The sequence below is a fragment of the Orcinus orca genome, chromosome 14 (assembly GCF_937001465.1).
Source record: "Orcinus orca chromosome 14, mOrcOrc1.1, whole genome shotgun sequence".
In the NCBI taxonomy this organism is placed as follows: domain Eukaryota; kingdom Metazoa; phylum Chordata; class Mammalia; order Artiodactyla; family Delphinidae; genus Orcinus; species Orcinus orca.
In genome coordinates, this window is record NC_064572.1 from 8,806,817 (window position 1) to 8,824,507 (window position 17,691).

Below are 17,691 nucleotides of genomic sequence, written 5' to 3' on the forward strand. Positions count from 1 at the left end.
CGGGCTTTCTGATGTCTGGTGCTCGCAGTGGTCAGCAGGGACACCACAGCCAGTGGCCACCGTGGCAGGGGGAGGCTTCCCCCACTCGGCACTGGGTCCCCGGGCCAGGCAGGTGCCCCGTGAACACCCTGCCTTGACAGAAACTACTCACCTCATTGTCTGGGCTCGACCTATTCTACAGACATTTCCCAACTGAATCAGGAAATGTTACTTTCAAGGAAAGAAGGAGTGTGTGTTGGGGATGAGCCATGGTTTACATGCAAAGCAGCCGAGCCCCTTGAGTTCCCACCCAACGCGTGAGACTGGGGCACCGGTCACTAGGAGGGTTTCAGGGGGTGCACGTTCTCTGCTTCTCTAGCCAGAGTTCAGGAAGGTTGCTCTGTGGGGTGTGGCGACCCTGCTTGTTGGGAAGCGGGTCCATTTACCGCCCACATAACGAGGGTACGTGGAGCTCAGGAACACAGCAGCAGCAGGAGAGGGTGCAAGGCAGCCGGGACCCATGCCGCTTGCCGCTGCAGCCGGGCTGCTGTTCCTCAATGAGACAGTTACTAGGGATACTTCTCGTGGCAGATGGTTTGGGACCAGATCAATCACTGCACGCTGAAGCTGCGCCAGTCCACGGGGCTGATGGAGTACTGCCTGGAGGTGATCAAGGAGAACGACCCGTCCGGGTTTCTGCAGGTGAGCGGGCTGGGCATCGTTCCTCCAAATCCACTGCCATGCCCCAGACTAGCCGAGGTTCTAGGAAGGTCCCTCCCAGCAGCTTGGAGTTGAGCAGAATCTCCTGTGCTCAGCGATTCCAGAAGACCTAGGTTCTCTTCTTAGCTCTGCGTCTCACTAGCTGTGACCCTGGCTCTGTGTCATCCTTAAATGAGGAGATCAAACATCATAATCCCTAGGGCTGAAATGCCGTGCTTTCGTGCCTCGACTTGAAACCCCAGTTCAACATTTTCCCCACAGATGAGAAAAGACAGTCTTTGCCAATCAAGCTGGAAAGATTGCACAGGACGAAGTGAGTCAGAAGAATCCACATGACCCGTTCCCTCAGGGTGCGGAGTCCTGCAGGTCTGTGCACGTGACCACTGCCTGCAAAGCCAGTGCAGCCTTGCTGGGCATCCTTCCAGCAGCCAGTCTGACTCGGGGTCACGAACACCTCTTGGGATCATGTGTGTGATTCAGACAGAAGCTCTGTCCTTCGTCTCTGGGGAACATGATGAATCTCCTGGACTGGTCCCCAGCAAGGGTGCATGGAGTCATGGCTCTACAGGGACACGTGCAAATGTCTGAATGAGCAGGACTTGCCAGCAGAGGAGAACAGAGCTGTGGGTTTGATGCAGTGAGAGTCTGGAGCAGAAGCTGCAGCACAACGTGGAGGAAACACAGTGGGAGGGAGGGAGCTTCACGCTCCTGGGGATGAACGAGTTGCTTTCAGACCCTGGGACAAACCACTAGTATGTTTCAATTTGCAAAGTGCTGGATCTAGCAAAAGAGGGAGAGTGAAGACTGTTTTTGTATATTTTAAAAGTACTGGGCTTCCCTGGTGGCGCAGTGGTTGGGAGTCCGCCTGCCAATGCAGGGGACGCGGGTTCGTGCCCCAGTCCGGGAAGATCCCACATGCCGCGGAGCGGCTGGGCCCGTGAGCCATGGCCGCTGAGCCTGCGCGTCCGGAGCCTGTGCTCCGTAACGAGAGAGGCCACAGCAGTGAGGGGCCCGCGTACCGCAAAAAAAAAAAAAAAGTACTGGACTTCCCTAGCGGTCTGCTGGTTAGAACTCCGCGCTTCCACTGCAGGGGGCGTGGTTTTGATCCCTGGTTGGGAATGACCACGCATGACGCGCAGTGCGGCCAAAATAAATAAATAAAGTAAAAGAATTCTTTTAAAAAGTATCATTTGCTTCGCAAAAGGGTTTAGCCTGAAACAGCAAGTGCTTCTTTACGTTTAACATGACTAAGCTGTTAAAAGATGATCTCTGCCAGGGCGTGAGTGGGCGTGCTTAACCACCGCAGACCCCTGCGCCCACAAAGTCCCTGTACCTTCCTTACCCCCTGCTACGCTATTTTCCCTTTGCACGTGGAAACCCTAAACTCTGTGCTTCCTTTAAGATCTCGGACGCCCTGATCAAGCGTGTCCAGGTGTCTCAAGAGCAGTGGGTCAAAGGTGCCCTGGAGCCGAAGGTGTCTGCAGAGTTTGAACTGACCTTGGACAGCGGGCCACTGCTGCAGGCCATCCACCAGCTGGACTTCATTCAGATGAAATGTAGGGGTGAGCCGTGGTTGGCCCAGTTCAGGTGATGCTGCTTCTGGAAGAGGCATCCACTCTGCAGCGCAGCTTAGTGCCCTCAGAAGACTTGGGACACTGGTGTGACCCAGAGTGGGAGGGAGGGACGCCTGAGTCACAGACCTGGGTTCAGATCCCAGCTCAGCGACCCTCAAGCTGGGTGACCTCTGTGGGTAGCACCCAGCCTGGGCCAAACTTTTCCCGTTTGTGAAAGAGGATCATTTGTTCATTCAGAGACACCTGTTGAGTGTCTACCACGTGCCGGGCACCATCCCAGGTGCTCAGCACACAGCCGTGAGCAAGTGTACAGACTCCCTCACTAGACGGAGCTGATAGTTAGAGAAAGAAATAGACAACACATCGATAATTCAGTACAACAGGTAGTGTAATGTAAACTGATAGTGGCAGGTGGGACAAACAAGGTGCCTTTTGAGAAGGGGGCATTAGTAGACATGGGTGTGGGGGGGGAGGTATTTTGAGGTGAGGAGGAAAGAGATGTAAGGGAAGAACATTCCAGAAGGCCGAGGGGTGGTGAGTGCAAAGGCCCCGAGGCAGGTATAAGTGTTCTGTGTTCCAAGAAGAGCGAGAAGGTCAGAGGTGAGAGCAGACGGGAGAAGGTGGTGGGTCGTAGCGGTGAGTTCAGAGACCCACGGGGGACACGAGCTAAGGGTTAAGCAAAGTTTGCATAGCTTTCCCCAGGTTACAAAATTAGCAAGTGACGTCCCCCTGCCTCTCCAGAGACGTTAAGGGTACATTCAGGAGGGGGAATGAAGCTCTTTGGTTTTTTTAGACCCATATATCCAAGGGCTGAGTGCCACACCTACAGAATCTGTGAACTCAGGAAAATCCTTACTTCAAAATGCGTGGCCATTTTTAAACCAGAGACACCCAGTCTCTTGTGCATCTCTGTGCTTTCTCCCATACTCAGTTTGCACCTCCCAATCTCACCTTAATCGAACTTACGATACACTTGACTCAAATCCCTAATTCCACGGGTTGACTGCCTGATACTGTAAGATGGCCTCTCCTTCCGGGATCTAGTTCCCTGGGCCTTTAAAACGCTTCCAGACAAAGGTCTCAGTGGGTCTTTGCACTTTGCCCTTCCCGCCCCCGAGAGCATCTTCCGGGCCCCAGGTGTGAGCTGCTTGCCGCCCTGTGCAGAGGGTCCGCAGAGGCCGGGCTGGAAGTCCTCACCAGCTGCTCATGGGGCCGAGCCAAAACCAGTGGTTCTTAGTGGGCAGGTGGGCAAGGGGCAGCTCTTCCTCAGGGCTCCAGACCCAGAGGGGTGGAGGCACCTGCCAGGCCTCTCCCTGCCCCAGATCCCAGGACCCCCGTCCAGGGTTGAGAAGCACACTGAGCTGCGCCCACGAGCAGCCAGGAGGGACGCAGGGTGGACACCTTTCCTCCTGGGGTGCGGCCGGGTCCACGCGGCCTCCCTGTGCCCTGCAGGGGTTTGTGCACTAAAGCCCACCTGTCCCCGTCACAGTGCCGCCCGTGCCCCTGCTGCAGCTGGAGAAGTGCTGCACCCGGAACAACAGCGTCACGCTGGCCTGGAGGACGCCGCCCTTCACCCACAGCACCGTGGACGGCTACATCCTGGAGCTGGACGACGGAGATGGGGGCCAGTTCCGGGTGAGGCCCCGCTGCTTGCCGGGGGGAACTTGCGCTGTCCCAGCCTCTGCACCAGCCCAGGGGGCTGCCCTTAGCTCTGATGCCACCAGCGAGGGCATCGGCCCCCAGGACGCAGAGCAAGTGGGCCCGGGCTCATGGGATGTGGGGCTTCTCTACCGAGGGCTGGGTCTGGGCAGGCAGAGGCGGCGGCCACAGAAAGTTCTGGATGGTTTTTCTGTGAAGACTGACACAGGTCGGAGGCCGAGGTAGAGCTCCGAAAAGGTGTCCCCCACGGTACCCACTTCCCAGTCGGCCCAGCAGCGCAGTGGTATCTGGTCAGCACCCTCCCACCCAGCACCCCGAACGAAGCCTCTCTCCACCCCCTCGAGGTTCCTTCACACCTGCCTTGCCCAGTTCAGTGATTAGTTCCCCTGGCAAGGTGGGAAGACACCTGAGAAATGTTTGTTGGGTTGGGGTGACCGTCTACGTTCATGTCCCAAATGATGAAATCTGTGTGGACAGTAAATACGCTTAGCGAGTCACAAGTGTGTCTTCTAGTCTCGGCCCGTGGTAGCAAACCTGGACGGCTCCCCACCCCAAGCCAGCGCCCTAACACATCTCTACCGCGAGACGGCACACAGTGAAGTTCAGGCTCCTGTCCAGTCGTTGTGTTGACAGGAACACCAGGGAGTACAAACTCTGGGTCTGCTGAGAGCTCCACCTTTCTGTCCCCGAGAGACTAAATAAAGACTCGTTCTAACAAACCAGCGTAGTCATAACAATTCTCACACTTCTTCTCCTGGGAAGTGGCACCCATTCAACGTCTCTTGCCAACGGTCACTATTCTCTTTGTTTCCCTCAACTGGATTGATGCCTATGTCTTGTCTTTTCTTGTTTCAAGAATTTCAGAGTTTTTGTTTCAAGAATTTCAGAGTTCAGAATTTCAGAGTTCAAGAATTTCAAGAATTTCAGTACTCCCTTGGGAATAATTGAGTCCCTGGGGATATGGGCTCTTTAGTGAGAAGCTGAGGTTGCTTTGGCCAGGAAGAGTGGGTCATACACCGGGTCCAGAACCTCAGCCGTTCCGGTCGTGCAAGTGAGCTAGGAACTGACAGAGCTCCCTGACTAACCAGAACCGGGAGGAGAGCTTATGGTTTCGAAACGGGAAGAAAGAGGAGACTGTTTGAGATATTAAAAGAAGCAGCCAGGACTTCCCTGGTGGCGCAGTGGTTAAGGATCCGCCTGCCAATGGGAAGATCCCACATGCTGTGGAGCAACTAAGCCGTCTAGAGCCCGCGAGCCACACTCCTGAGCCCACGTGCCACAACAACTGAAGTCCGCACACCTAGAGCCCGTGCCCCACAATAAGAGAAGCCACTGCAATGAGAAGCCCGCGCACCGCAACGAAGAGTAGCCCCCACTCGCCACAACTAGAGAAAGCCCGCGCGCTGCAACGAAGACCCAATGCAGCCAAAACTAAATATAAAATAAATAAATAAATCTTTAAAAAATAAAAATAAAAGAAGCAGTCCACAGGGCTGAACTGAAGATGGCTTCTCCCCTTTGAAGCATGACCACTAACAAAAGCTCCACCCGAGGGCTAGAATTTATGAGAAACCACGTGTTATAGTGGGAAAAGCGTGGACTCTAAATGCAGACAGACCTGGATTTGAACGCTGGCTTCTAAACGGATTAACTGTGATCTTGGGCAAGTTGCCTACCTTCTCTGAGTATCCTTGTGAATAAAATAATGAAAATAACAGCAATGTCCCAGGGTTGTATGAGGATTAAGATGTCTTATACAGGGACTTTCCTGGCGGTCCAGCGGGTAAGACTCCGTGCTCCCAGTGCAGGGGTCCCGGGTTCCATCCTTAGATCCTGCATGCATGCCGCAACTAAGAAGTCCGCAGGCCACAATGAAGATCCTGCGTGCCGCAACTAAGACCCTGCTGCAGCCAAAATAATAATAACATAAATAAATAAACATTTTTTGAAAAGATGCCTTATACAGTGCCTGGCACACAGCTACTATTATCAGTAACTTGGAAAAACAAATGAAGAGAAACACCCCAAGTAATCAAGCAGACGTTTTAGACTAAGCTGATGTAATGCCATAGGTGAGGTGTAAGGCTATGCATTTGGGGGAAGTTAATAGGACAGAGTAAGTGTGAAGTAAACGGGAAACAAAGTAAATGTTCTAGAAAAGGACCTTTGGGAGCCGATGCAGAAATGTCCCACCCTCTGGGGAGGCCAGGAAAAAAGCAGCTCCAGGAGTCCCAAAAGGAGGAGGAAGGTGGCAGCCTCAGCAGTGGGAGAAGCGGGGAAGGAGGTGGAACGCCCGTCTTACTCCAGAAATGGCCAAATCAACTTGAACCACCTGCGCCTGGCCACGCCCTTCCTCCATCTGCTTTTTCCCATCATGTGTGATGACCCTTCCCTTTCAAATATCTTTTGTTTTATTTAGATGCTTAGCCCATGTTTTTTCTAACTTAATTTCCCACTGGAAACCAATAATCCCCTCTTACTCCAATCGAGAAGGAAGTGGGGTTTTCAGCAGCCCCACTCCCGGGCTCCGGAGTCCTGTCCGTCCGGCCTCTCCTCTGCGGAGGCAGGACGGTCTCGGGCAGCATCCCGGCTACCGCACCTCATACCTTCGCAGGAGAGGGCCCATCAGCCAATAGGAAGAGTTTGTGTCCAACTTGGACGTGGCCTGAGACTCGGCCACCACGTGTCCAAAATCTCCTTATTAATAACTCTTCGGGGATGCTAGCACTCTGATGTCACCGTGCGGCTAAGAGAAATTTTCCACATAACGGAGGCGCCTGACGAGCCGTCTGGGTCTCTTCCAGGAGGTGTACGTCGGCAAGGAGACCCTGTGCACCATTGATGGCCTTCACTTCAACAGCACCTACAATGCCAGGGTCAAGGCTTTCAACTCCTCTGGCGTCGGGCCCTACAGTAAGACCGTCGTCCTGCAGACGTCCGACGGTGAGCCCTGGGGTGTCTCGGGGGAAACAGATTCAGGCCCAACCCACACAGACGGGCAGACAGACAAGGGAAATCTGTGAGCTGCTCATGAGGGAGCGTGAGGGAGTGGCGGAAACAGGCGAGTCTGTCTCTTCCAGCCCCGCCCCTGCTCCGCTCACTTGGCTCCATGGGCCTCACCTCCCTGCCCCCCAGCCACGAAGGAAAGAGACACTCCTTCACCCCATTTGCTGGAGCTGGGAAGGGAAGCTAGGAGTTGAGAGGCACAGGGAGGCTAAACTCCCACTTCCAAGGGGCCGAGAGCGGGTAGGACGGTCCCAGAGAAGAGAAGGCACGCGGCTGCCAGGGAGGAACTTACCCCTCGAATACCCAGCGCGAGAGCTCAGATATGAGGCGTGCCCACCGCGCTTCATCCTTTCAGGTTTCAGGCAACGAGCACGTCGGCTTTCCGCGGGATTTTGATCATCTGAGTCCATAGCGTCGAGGGATGATGTAGGGGTCCCAGGACGGTGCCAGCCCTGTGTTTGGTGTCATTGTTTATCCCAGCACGTCCTCTGGGGAACACGTGACAGCCTGGACTGTCTCCCAGGGACAGGAGCAGATGATGCTTTCCCCCCCAGATGGGTTCACCAGCTGTGTGCCCACGGGGGCCCTCGCCTGCCAGCGGGCTGTGAAGCGGAGCCTGGAGCTCTGGGGCTTTGGTGACCTCACTTCACCTCTCTGCGTCTCAAATCCCCCTCCCACGAGGTGGGGTCTGGATATCTACTCCCCCTCACTCATAACAGTGCCCGAAGCGTGCAGAAGGGGCTAAGAAACCAAGATTCCACGAAAGCATTTAGACTGGGGGCCTGTCTGTGTTCCTTGGCAAGGTTGGGCTCATGGGATTGGGATCTTGGATGAACACAGAGGAGGGAACGTGAGTGTGTGTGTGTGTGTGTGTGTGTGTGTGTGTGTGAATCGCACAGGGAAGAACATTCGACACCGGGTGCCCGCTTCCTGAGATGCCAGTGGGTCTGTGTCTCCGAGCCCAGGTCACAGGCTGCCACTCACCCTGCGCCTCTTGCCCCTTCCTTTGCAGTGGCCTGGTTCACGTTTGACCCCAACTCTGGGCACCGGGACATCATTTTATCCAACGACAACCAGACGGCCACCTGCAGCAGCTACGATGACCGGGTGGTGCTGGGCACGGCGGCCTTCTCCAAGGGCGTGCATTACTGGGAGCTGCACGTGGACCGCTACGACAACCACCCGGACCCCGCCTTCGGGGTGGCCAGGGCCAGCGTGGGCAAGGACATGATGCTGGGCAAGGACGACAAGGCCTGGGCCATGTACGTGGACAGCAACCGCAGCTGGTTCATGCACTGCAGCTCCCACACCAACAGGTGCGTGGGCGCCCGGCCTCCCTGTCGCGGGGCTTAGGGATGAGAACCTTCCTGCTGTTCCCACGTTCCGGGGTCGGGAATGGCGGGCGGTGTTTTCGGCCACTTTGGCGTCCAGCTTCCAGGGAGAAGCGAGCGCTGGCCCGCAGCGCAGAGGTGGGATCGGACAGAGTCTAGAGCACAGCAGAGCCAGCGGGTGTGCAGGCCGCTCAGCGAGCCCCGCGCCTGGGTTCCGCCGCCCCTCCCCTCTGCTTTCCTCCACACCCGTCAGCCCAGCAGGGCTGTGAATCAGCCCGGCGGGAGGTGCGGCACCCTTGGGGTGCTCCTTGCTGGTGGCTCTGTCCCGGGCACCCCCAGCACTGCCTCACCCTGAGCCCGGCCCCGGCAGTGGTGTCACCAGGATGGACATGGGAAACTCCCATGCTGGGGGGACGGGCCCTCTGGGGCTGCCCTGGCGAAGGAACCCACAAGTGGAGGGTTGTGACCCTCAGAGCTGCCTGCTTGCTGTGGGGTTTCCTTCCCAGTCTGCTGAGGGCCTTCTCCCCAGCGGCAGAGGCGAGGGGCCCCGAGAGGCCGACCTCCCTGCACGCCAGCGCTGGGCAAGGTCAGCTCTGGGGGCTCTCGGTGCTCTGGGCCCACCTGCAGCTCTGCAAATGGCCCCAGGGGTCCTGGTCTGGGGCAGGGACTTGCCCGAGGATCCTCGGGGCGGGGTTGGGGGGGGTGGAGGCCGATCGGACCCTCCCACCTGCCTTTTCACTGGCAGTGACCGTCTCTCCAGAGGCAGCCCTGCGCGGGCGCTAAGGACGGCCTGCTCACAGACCGCGCAGGGGCCGAGTCTGGGCCCAGCAGCTCCGTCTCTACTTGCTTAGGCCACGCAGGCGCCCAGATACACTGGGACGGGCGTAACAAGAGAGAGCAGGTGCGGAGCTTTCTTTGTGCCCCATGCTGTGGGAAGCCCCTGGCTCCTACGGTTCCATCTGGGCCCTGGGAAAGTGCGACTGTGATCGCCATTTTGCAGATTATGAGATTGGGGCGTAAGGTTGATGCTCAAGTCACAGGACTCATTAGAGGCGGTGTCAGGGTTTAACTCAGGATGCCGGCTCCAGTTCCGGGGGGCAGGGGCGGGGCGGAACGGTCGGGGCTGGGCCGGGGGACCCCGGGGGAGGCTGCAGCTTGGGCGGGTCATTACCGCCACCTGGTGGTCAGCATCTGAACAGCACCAACAGGCCCGCTGCCAGTTCCCTTCCCCACCGGCGGGCTCCTGCCCTGGGGGGCCCGGCTCACCCTCCGGGAAACCTGCCCTCTGAAAACTCCCAGCGAGCGCTGCTCGCCGTTTCCCGTGCTCCCAGCCCACCATCAGCCTCCAGCTGACCAGCTCATTCCCAGTCAGGAAAGGACAAGGATGGTTTGGTGATCCGAGCAGAGCAGCCAGTGGCAAGGCCGGCCGACCTCAGCCCCAGCCAAGGGAGGGGACGGTCCGACGGCCTCGGCCCGCCCGCCCCGGTGCTGCCCGCCTAAGGACCGGCCCCGCCCGGTGGAGGCGAATCCCAGCCACCACGAAATGGAGCCTCGCAGCAGGTGTCAGGAGCGTCACGACGCACGCCCTGTGCCCCGCCGCGGGTCACCGTGGGATGGCCAGCGCCCTGCCCCGCCGCGGGGGCTGTGTTTTTAGGCGAGGGTACCCACAGCATCCTTTCGGGGATCCTCCCGTCCTCACCTACGTGCCGGGCTCCTCTTCCCAGGACGGAAGGCGGCGTGTGCAAGGGGGCCACCGTGGGCGTGCTACTGGACCTGAACGAGCACACCCTGACCTTCTTCATCAACGGGCAGCAGCAGGGCCCTACGGCCTTCAGCCACGTGGACGGGGTCTTCATGCCGGCCCTCAGCCTCAACCGCAACGTGCAGGTACCGCGCACCCTCCAGGCCAGGGCCCGTCTGCTGCCCCCGGCCCCGGCCCCGCTGCCTGTGGGCCTCCAAAGTGCGCTGGGCAAAGGGGGCTCTAAAGAAGCCGCCCGCGGTGCCGTCCAGGCAGGGAACTTACCCACCGGCCCACCTGGGCATCCCCTGGAGACGCTCCTCTCCGGCGTGATGTTTTCTTGCTTGTCCGCTTGAAAGGAGCAGAGGCTCTAGGTGGCGGCTTCGGGGCGGGGTGTGGAGGGGGCTGGTGACAGGCAGGGTGGAGAGGGCCAGGGAGGGTGGAGGAGGGAGGCAAGTCCTGCTTCCATGTTCTGGGGGAGAGGAAGGTCGGTGCCCCTGCCCGGCGTGGGCCCCGATGGCCCGGGGTGTGCCGGGCCTCCACGTGGCTTTCCCCCGATAGGAGAGACCGAACTGAGGCGGGACCTCTCCTAGGGGTTCCCTCTCACCCTCCCTGTCCCTCTGGCTTCTGCGTGAAGCAGGCAGCTCCTCAGGGCCAAGCCCAGTCCTGGGGGCTACGGGAGTACCGCCGGCCCAGGAGGCCCGACACACCCAGAGGCAAAATGGGAGCCCGGTGAGGGGGTGAGGGAAGCTTGGAGAGCAGCGCGGAGCAGGGTGCCAGCCTTTGTTCCCGGCACACTGCTCCTCCCCCCGGGAGGTATGTGGGGTGGGGGGCAGAGGCCTGCTTCGCGGTGCCCACTGACCCTGAATATTGTCACCTACTGATTGATTTGTACCTCCAGTCCTTGCAAAAGGGCTTTGAGGCAGCCTGAAATATGGGCTGTTCTTCCACAGGGTTCATAGAACAGATGTAGGAGAGGAAAGAGGGCCATGGAGAGAAAGCAGAAACGCATGTAAACCCGGAGCCCCAGTCCCCCGACTGTAAGAGAGCATCAGCCTTGCCGGGGCTCCTGGCAGCGGGGGCGGCGTGAAAGAGGCAACGACCAGCTCCTGGGGCAGGCTCCCGGGCCCGATGTCAGTGAGGACGAGCCTGATAAACAGCTGACTCCACAACACAGAGGAGGCGGGCTGCTGCCCGTGGGGATCCCGGGGCAGAGGGCGGCACAGCTGCTGAGCTGTCTGCGCTCAGGGTTCACGGGCGGCAGCTCCTGCCCTCGCTCACCGCATCTTCTTTTCCAGGTCACCCTGCACACGGGATTGGAAGTGCCAACCAACCTGGGGCGGCCAAAGGTGCCGGGCAACTAGCCTCCCAGGCCCTGCTCTGCACGGCTGCCCCTCACTGCACTCACATAACCCCGAGGGCAGCACAGCCACATCCTGGGTGCAGCCCAGCAGCCACGGAGCATCTCAGAGACCCGCTTTCTTTGGGGGACGGAGAACGATCTGCAGGCTGTGCGCACGGAGGCCCCAGTCAGTGGTGAACACGGGAGTGTGTTTCCCCTCGTTCCACCGGCCGTTACAAATACGAAGAGGGACCTTTCTCAAGGGAGCAAGGAAGTGTTCGGGGTTTCATTTTGTTTCCTGCCTTCCGATTTAGAAGCTTGTCTTTTGGGGGGCAAGAGGAGAGCAGGCTCTGAGACGTGAATCCTGAGAGCAGGAGGCGGCGGGAGGCGCTCGGGAATCTCGTGGCCTCAGTGTCAAGTCTTTGCTGGACTCCGCTCCTTCAGAGAACCAAGGATGCAGGTTCCCATCTCTGCCAGGAAACGTTGTTATCCTTTAGCTTTTCGGTTCTGGAGTCTTCAGTACGTTATGCCACTTGCAGACCTAATCCAGGATGGATAGAGAGGGATGTTAATCATTCATCATGATCTTTGCCGCTCTTGTTGAACTGTTGAGAACTTTTTAAAATAGTTTCCTTAGGTCCTTCATTAGTCCACCAACCTCTCTCTCTTACACACACACACACACACACACCAGTCTGCTACAATTCACTCAGTTCTTAAACACAAAAGAAAACACTGGAATCTGAATCACTATGTGAAGAGTCTCCACCTGGTGATGGATTTTTCGGGAGCTGGCTTCCCACGACGTTCGCTGCAAACCTGTTAACTCTTCCGAGCTCGGAGGCTCTCAGACTCATGAGCGTATGAGATGGGAGTCCCTGGGGAAGTCTCTTATACTCAGTCCACCTTCACTTTGAGACCATCTACTGTCAACGTGAACGCATCATGAGAGCAAAAGGTGGCCCCGATAGCAGGGGAGGCTCTGCCCTGACGGGGTGGGCAGGACTCTGCAGGAGGCAGGAAACAGATGACGTCATGTTCCTGGTCTCCCTGCCTGCCCGCCAGCCCGGGTGTGCGGAGTCCACGTGGCCATGGCGGGGCTCTGGGGTGAGCCCTCCCCTGCCTGCTGGGAACACTAACCTCCCTTGAGTCCGCAGCCCGCTGCAGGGTCTGAGCCCGGAGCCGGCCGCCGTCCTGGCCCCGGAGCCCCTCCCCCTCCTCCCGGGTCTCTTCTTCCTTGACCTCCACCGCCTCCATCTCCAACTGGTAGTACGCCGTTCTCTCTCCTTTTTGAAAGAATATATTTTATCAAGCATTCTTTTGAGGTCGAGGGGTAACTTGTCTATTTGCTGGATTGGATTTTTATAAAACTTAGCCCGGAAACCGGCACCAACTGTGTTTACTCAGTTCACTCACTTCTACCTGCTAGTTTAGACGCTGCACTTGCTTTCTGAGTCAGCCCGGCCAGTGCTGTGCAAATCCTACCCTCTATTCAGCAGATCCGACAATCCTACCTCAAGCTCCCGCTCCCAGATGGGGGGTGGCCTGCGAGGCCGGCTGCCCCGCGTCTGCAGGAGCCGCCTGGTGCTGTGTTCAAGCCCCCGCCGCCCAGGCCCTGGCAACCACCTGCTCGGTGGAGTCGAGGTCTTGCCCCGTCCTCGTCGTCCGGCGGGTGGCTCCCAGGGCACTCCTGCATCCCGCCCCGAAGCCCCGGCCAGAGCCCAGCAGGTGATGCGCATGGCCCGGCGCCCCGGCCGCCTGCCCCGTCTCCGCTTCCACTGCCCTTCCGTCTCACTCCTGGGCCACGGCCACGGCAGCCTCGGCTTGGAGGGTATGGAAGGTTCCTGAAGGTTGGAGGAACCAGAGGAGGCACAGCCTTCCCGGGGCCAAGGGAGCCGTGGCCGGCAGGGCCAGAGGTCGGCTTTGGGATGTGTCTTTTGGGAAAGATGAGCTTGTCGGTCCCGAGGCGGGCCGGGCCGGTGGAATTGGCTCTTTTCGGTGGAGTCTGGGTGAAAGGCTGGGGAGCTCCCAGGATCATGGAAGCCGTGTGACCATGCGGCCCTGGCCCTGAGTCTTCGGGGAGGAGCTCCTGGGCATCAGCCTGGACTTGGTACCAGCCTTCGGAAAGCCAGCACCTCGGTCAGAGGGAGATGGGAAAGGGAGAAGGGAAGCCTCTTTAGGGAGAACATGACCTGCGGCTCAGAGAGAAGCCACCGGGACTCTCTCCCCACGGCCGCGGCGGCCAGAGGGGCTGTGAGTGGGGAGCCGGTGAGCACGTGCCTTTCCCAACTCCTCCAGGGGCCCAGAAGCAATACGGCAGATACTGGGGACCGCATCAGGCTGTCCTACAGCCACCTCTCCTGTCCTCAGCACAAAACACCTTCTAGGAACCAGAACGGACCTCGGGGAGAAGGCAGGTCCATGCGGCACACCCGTGTTCTTGAGGAACCAGCAGACTGAACAAGGGACTCGTCAACAACTCATGGCCTTGGGTCACCCTCTCGAGAAGCCTGGGATTCAGAGTAGAAGCGACAGGTCACGGGCTTCTCATCTGCCATCGAATTCCCTGTTCCTTTACAATGCGGTGACATGTTTGTACATAAAAAACGATATCAAGATGATGCTTTGGTCGGGCTGGCTGACGGATAACTTGGTATTCGTCTATCAAGCAGTTTCGGTGAGAAAGGAATTCAAAGTAATTTACTGTGTCAAGTTCCCTTATATTGTAAATAACCCCCCCCCCCCAAGCAACGTAGTTCTGCAGTTTGTTCTTTGCTAGTGAGCCAGTTTGGTCCAAGTGTATGCCTTTCCTTTTAGAATTAATCTCTTTAAAAATTGTCCAATAGCATTTCACTGCATAGCATCCTAGCTCCTAATTCAAAGCAAGGTAAGACATTACACACAGCCCGGCTTCCCCCTCTGTCCTGTTTGGGAAAATAACGATTCCAATTAAAGTGGGCATCAGTCATCCTGACCCACAAAGGGACTCACCTAAAAACTATAAAACTGTAGATAGTTATAGGCTGAGTCTTCAGCCCTATACGTACGTATCTGTAGTTTCGACAGCAACCTCAGGCGCCCTGTGGCCCACCGACACTGGGGAGGGTCATGCGTACAGCGCAAGCCTGGGCAGAACAGGGGTTCAGAGAGCCATGGGGACAGGCCCATCCTCCTTGCTCTTAGCGCCCAGGACTGCCCCGTCTCTGGTGCCCCTGCCCTCTGCCTACCAGAGCACTCTCAGGAAAGGACCAGGATGCAGGATCTATGTGTACTTCTTCCAGGGATATTTGCTTTTAAGCCTTAATTCTAGTTGCAACTGAAAGGCTTGGTCCCCTGAGAAGGCGGGTTGTACAGGAAGCTGCCGCTGGCCCCAGGGCGCCTGCTGGCTGTGAGGTCCGGAGGGTGGATACAGCCCCAGGGCACTCAGCCTGTGAATGCTGAAAAACACTATCACGAGACCCTGGGCGATGCCAGGAGTTCTCAGCCTCAGCACTACTGACATTCGGCACGGTGGGCGAGAGCGGGAGGGATATTCCTCTGTTGTGGGATCCTGCCCTGTGCACTACAGGACGTTGAGAAGCGTCCCTGACTCACTAGATGCCAGTAGCGCCCCAAATTAGTTGTGACAGGTAGAAGTGTCTGCAGACTCCCTGGCTGAGAACCACCGGGTTATGCTGGCAGTCTGTCACGTGTCCATACGTACAGTGATGCGTGAGGCGTCCACGCTGTGGTCCCCGGAAAGCCTGTACCGCGAGGCTGCGGGCTTCATCTTGACACCCACGAGCAGGCTTTCCCAGGTCTGCAGTGTCCTGCCAGATGGGGCAGGTCGGTAAAAGGAGGGGAGCCTCTCACAGAAGCCAATCCGTCAGGTCTCACTCTGTACTCCCCAAATGTCCCCAACCCACCCCCATTCCTAGAAAGCAAAACTCCTTACCCGTGTTTTTGCCTGCCCACTTTTTGTCTTCCACTTTTGACTGGAAGCAACAGGAACTTCTTCGGAGGGGTGTGGCCTTCAGCTGGTCAAAGAAATCTAATCAGGTATCATCAAAAAGCTATTCAAGGCCTCAGCGGATCCTGGGAAATCTCGGCTTTTCTTTTGCAAGTGAGCCAGGAGCTATTCATTGGTCACGTTCCTTGGTCCACGGCTTTAACTTTAAATGGACTGTAAGACAGTGAAGAGTAGGTTTGGGGCAGGAGACCAGGCTCAGCCCCCAGAAACGCCTCTCCTTGAACCTGGTACCTGTGCGGCCAAATCTCTTCAGTGTTTCCGTGCCTCAGTCTCCCCGCCTGAACGTGGGAGCGGCCACACTAACCTACCTCGTCTGGTGTGCTGTGAGGAACACAGGATAACGCTCCTTAGAGAAGAAAGTGGCGCATTTCATCTGTGGAGGTCCAGGCTAACAGCTCACATTGAGAGGACGTGCGGCGACTTTCCCAAGCTTTCTCTGACCAGTGTCTTCCATCCAAGCCTCTTGCGACCAGGAGCACGTGCTGACTACACAGCTGCCTGGCCGCGAGGGGGCAAAACCGGCTTCACGTGAGCAAAGAGGGCAACACAGCAGCTGTTCCCACCGTCAGAGCAGAAGAGCCGTCAGCAGGCTACGCGTCAGTGTTCCCAAAGGCGTCTGCAGGCAGAAACCCCCTTGAAACATGGAAGGAGAGTGACCGCCTTCCTGCCTCCTTGGTTATCTTAGTTCTGGTATCTAAGGGATCTCCCAGCCGATGATGTGTCTCCTCTGTTTCCAAAGATCTCAGCAGAGGGAGCGGCTTTGAAAACCAGTGTCTAAGTGTGGAAGGCGGGTTAGGCAGAGGGGCTGCTGTCATCACAGGCTGGGACTCACTTGCACTACCTGGTAAGGGGGGGCTCCTGGCTTTCGCGATGAACCATGCCGACTTGAGTCAGGAGGTGGGAGCTGAGAGTCCAGGCAAATCTCTACGCCGCGGGAGGCATCGCCTTCTCTCAAAGGGCACGGCTCCCACAGGGCGGGGGCTGCCTGCCCGGGTCCCGGGAGACCCAGGGGACTCTCGGGCCAGCAAGGTGGGCGCTGGTCCCCAGGCCAGGCCCTCAGGAAGCCTCTGAGGAGAGTCCAAGACAGGCTTCAGGTGTGGAAAAGTGACTGCTTGTGGCTGTGGACGCAGGAGCGTGGCGGATGCTTCCTGGGGGAGGCTGCAGCCTGGGGAGGGCCTTTCCGACTCCTCACCTGGTGGCCCGACGGCCCAGACCCCGGGGTTGCTCAGCACCAACTGGAAGTGCAGAGTGAGCAAGGCAGAAAACGTGAAATGCATGATGTAGAATTGCTGCTTTCACACTAAGCTGTTGTATCAAGCATGAGAGATGTGTGTCTAACGTTGGCAAAGGAATTTTAAGAGTAACAGAAAGCGTTGTGTCCTTGTTTCGGCTGTCGACAGAACCTGCGTCTTCCTGTCTGTCTTTGCCCCGCTCTCTCCCTCCCCCCCCTCCCCCACCGCACCCGCTTTCTGTTGGGAGCTGTCGGCATTTGGCGGCAGCTCTTGGTCCCGTCGGTGTTCACGTTCCACTGGAAGCACGGAGGGGGGAAGTGGGGGGAGGTAGGCAACTTTTTTCTAATTTTTGTATTGGTATCCCAAGCGTTTGTATTTTTGAATTGCAGACACTGTGTCTTCTGGTCCTTGGGGGTTGGCTGAACTTCGTGTATTGCCTTTTGGAAAACCTGAGTTTTACCGCAGTCGTAAGCAGATTTGAAATAAATTCTTTTGACACTGCCAACAGCTGAAAGACAAGGTATGGTCTGTGATTACTGCTTAGCGGCAAGGTCTGCCTCTCTCCAAAGCGGCCTAAGTGCCAGCTGGATGGGGCAGAGACTGTGGGGCGGGGTAGGGGGACCCCAAGGTCAATGTGCTTCTGCCGCGTGCGCCCGGGAAATCGTGAAGGGATCACATTTGACTCTCTTCTATAAGGTACCATCTCAAGCAGTCCATGGAAGTCATTTTTGCAAGAGGTAATAAGGCTGGAAATTGATAACAGTTAACATATGGTTAAAGATAAATTCACATATGAAAAATCGATCATGGGTTCCAGTGGAAGGAAGACTTGGGGGAAACGTCCTAAGTGACCTGGGAGCATGAAGGAGACTGACCGGCCCCTTCACCCAGACCGAGCCTGGTGTCTGACTGCAAACTCTGTGCCGCCTTCACTTCCCTCAAATTACGCTCCCCAAGAGCAGCCATCTCCAGTGCCCCCCCCCAGCCTAGGACCTGGCCTCAGCCCTCAGCCACCTGCCAGACCACCGAGTGCTTCAGCAGGGTCGGGGGCAGTCGCAGACTCTGAGAGCGGAGGGCAGGACGCCCCTGAGAGAGAGCTCA

The 17,691-nt window shown here is 57.6% G+C and overlaps 1 protein-coding gene across 2 annotated transcripts in view; it reads left to right on the forward strand.

Moving 5' to 3' along the window:
• The window catches only part of TRIM67 (tripartite motif containing 67), a 52,137-nt gene extending 35,042 nt beyond the window's left edge, over nt 1-17,095 (forward strand). Inside the window, exons 4-10 of one of the 2 annotated variants that reach the window (XM_004281572.3) lie at nt 571-681; nt 2,102-2,261; nt 3,763-3,908; nt 6,737-6,875; nt 7,951-8,254; nt 9,994-10,156; nt 11,306-17,095. In XM_004281572.3, the coding sequence (XP_004281620.1) occupies nt 571-681; nt 2,102-2,261; nt 3,763-3,908; nt 6,737-6,875; nt 7,951-8,254; nt 9,994-10,156; nt 11,306-11,371 (1,089 nt within the window). In that variant the 3' untranslated portion in view covers nt 11,372-17,095. The remainder of the gene's footprint in view (nt 1-570; nt 682-2,101; nt 2,262-3,762; nt 3,909-6,736; nt 6,876-7,950; nt 8,255-9,993; nt 10,157-11,305) is intronic. The other variant, XM_033408878.2, reaches the window with a different exon arrangement.
• The last annotated feature ends 596 nt before the right edge of the window (nt 17,096-17,691 follow it).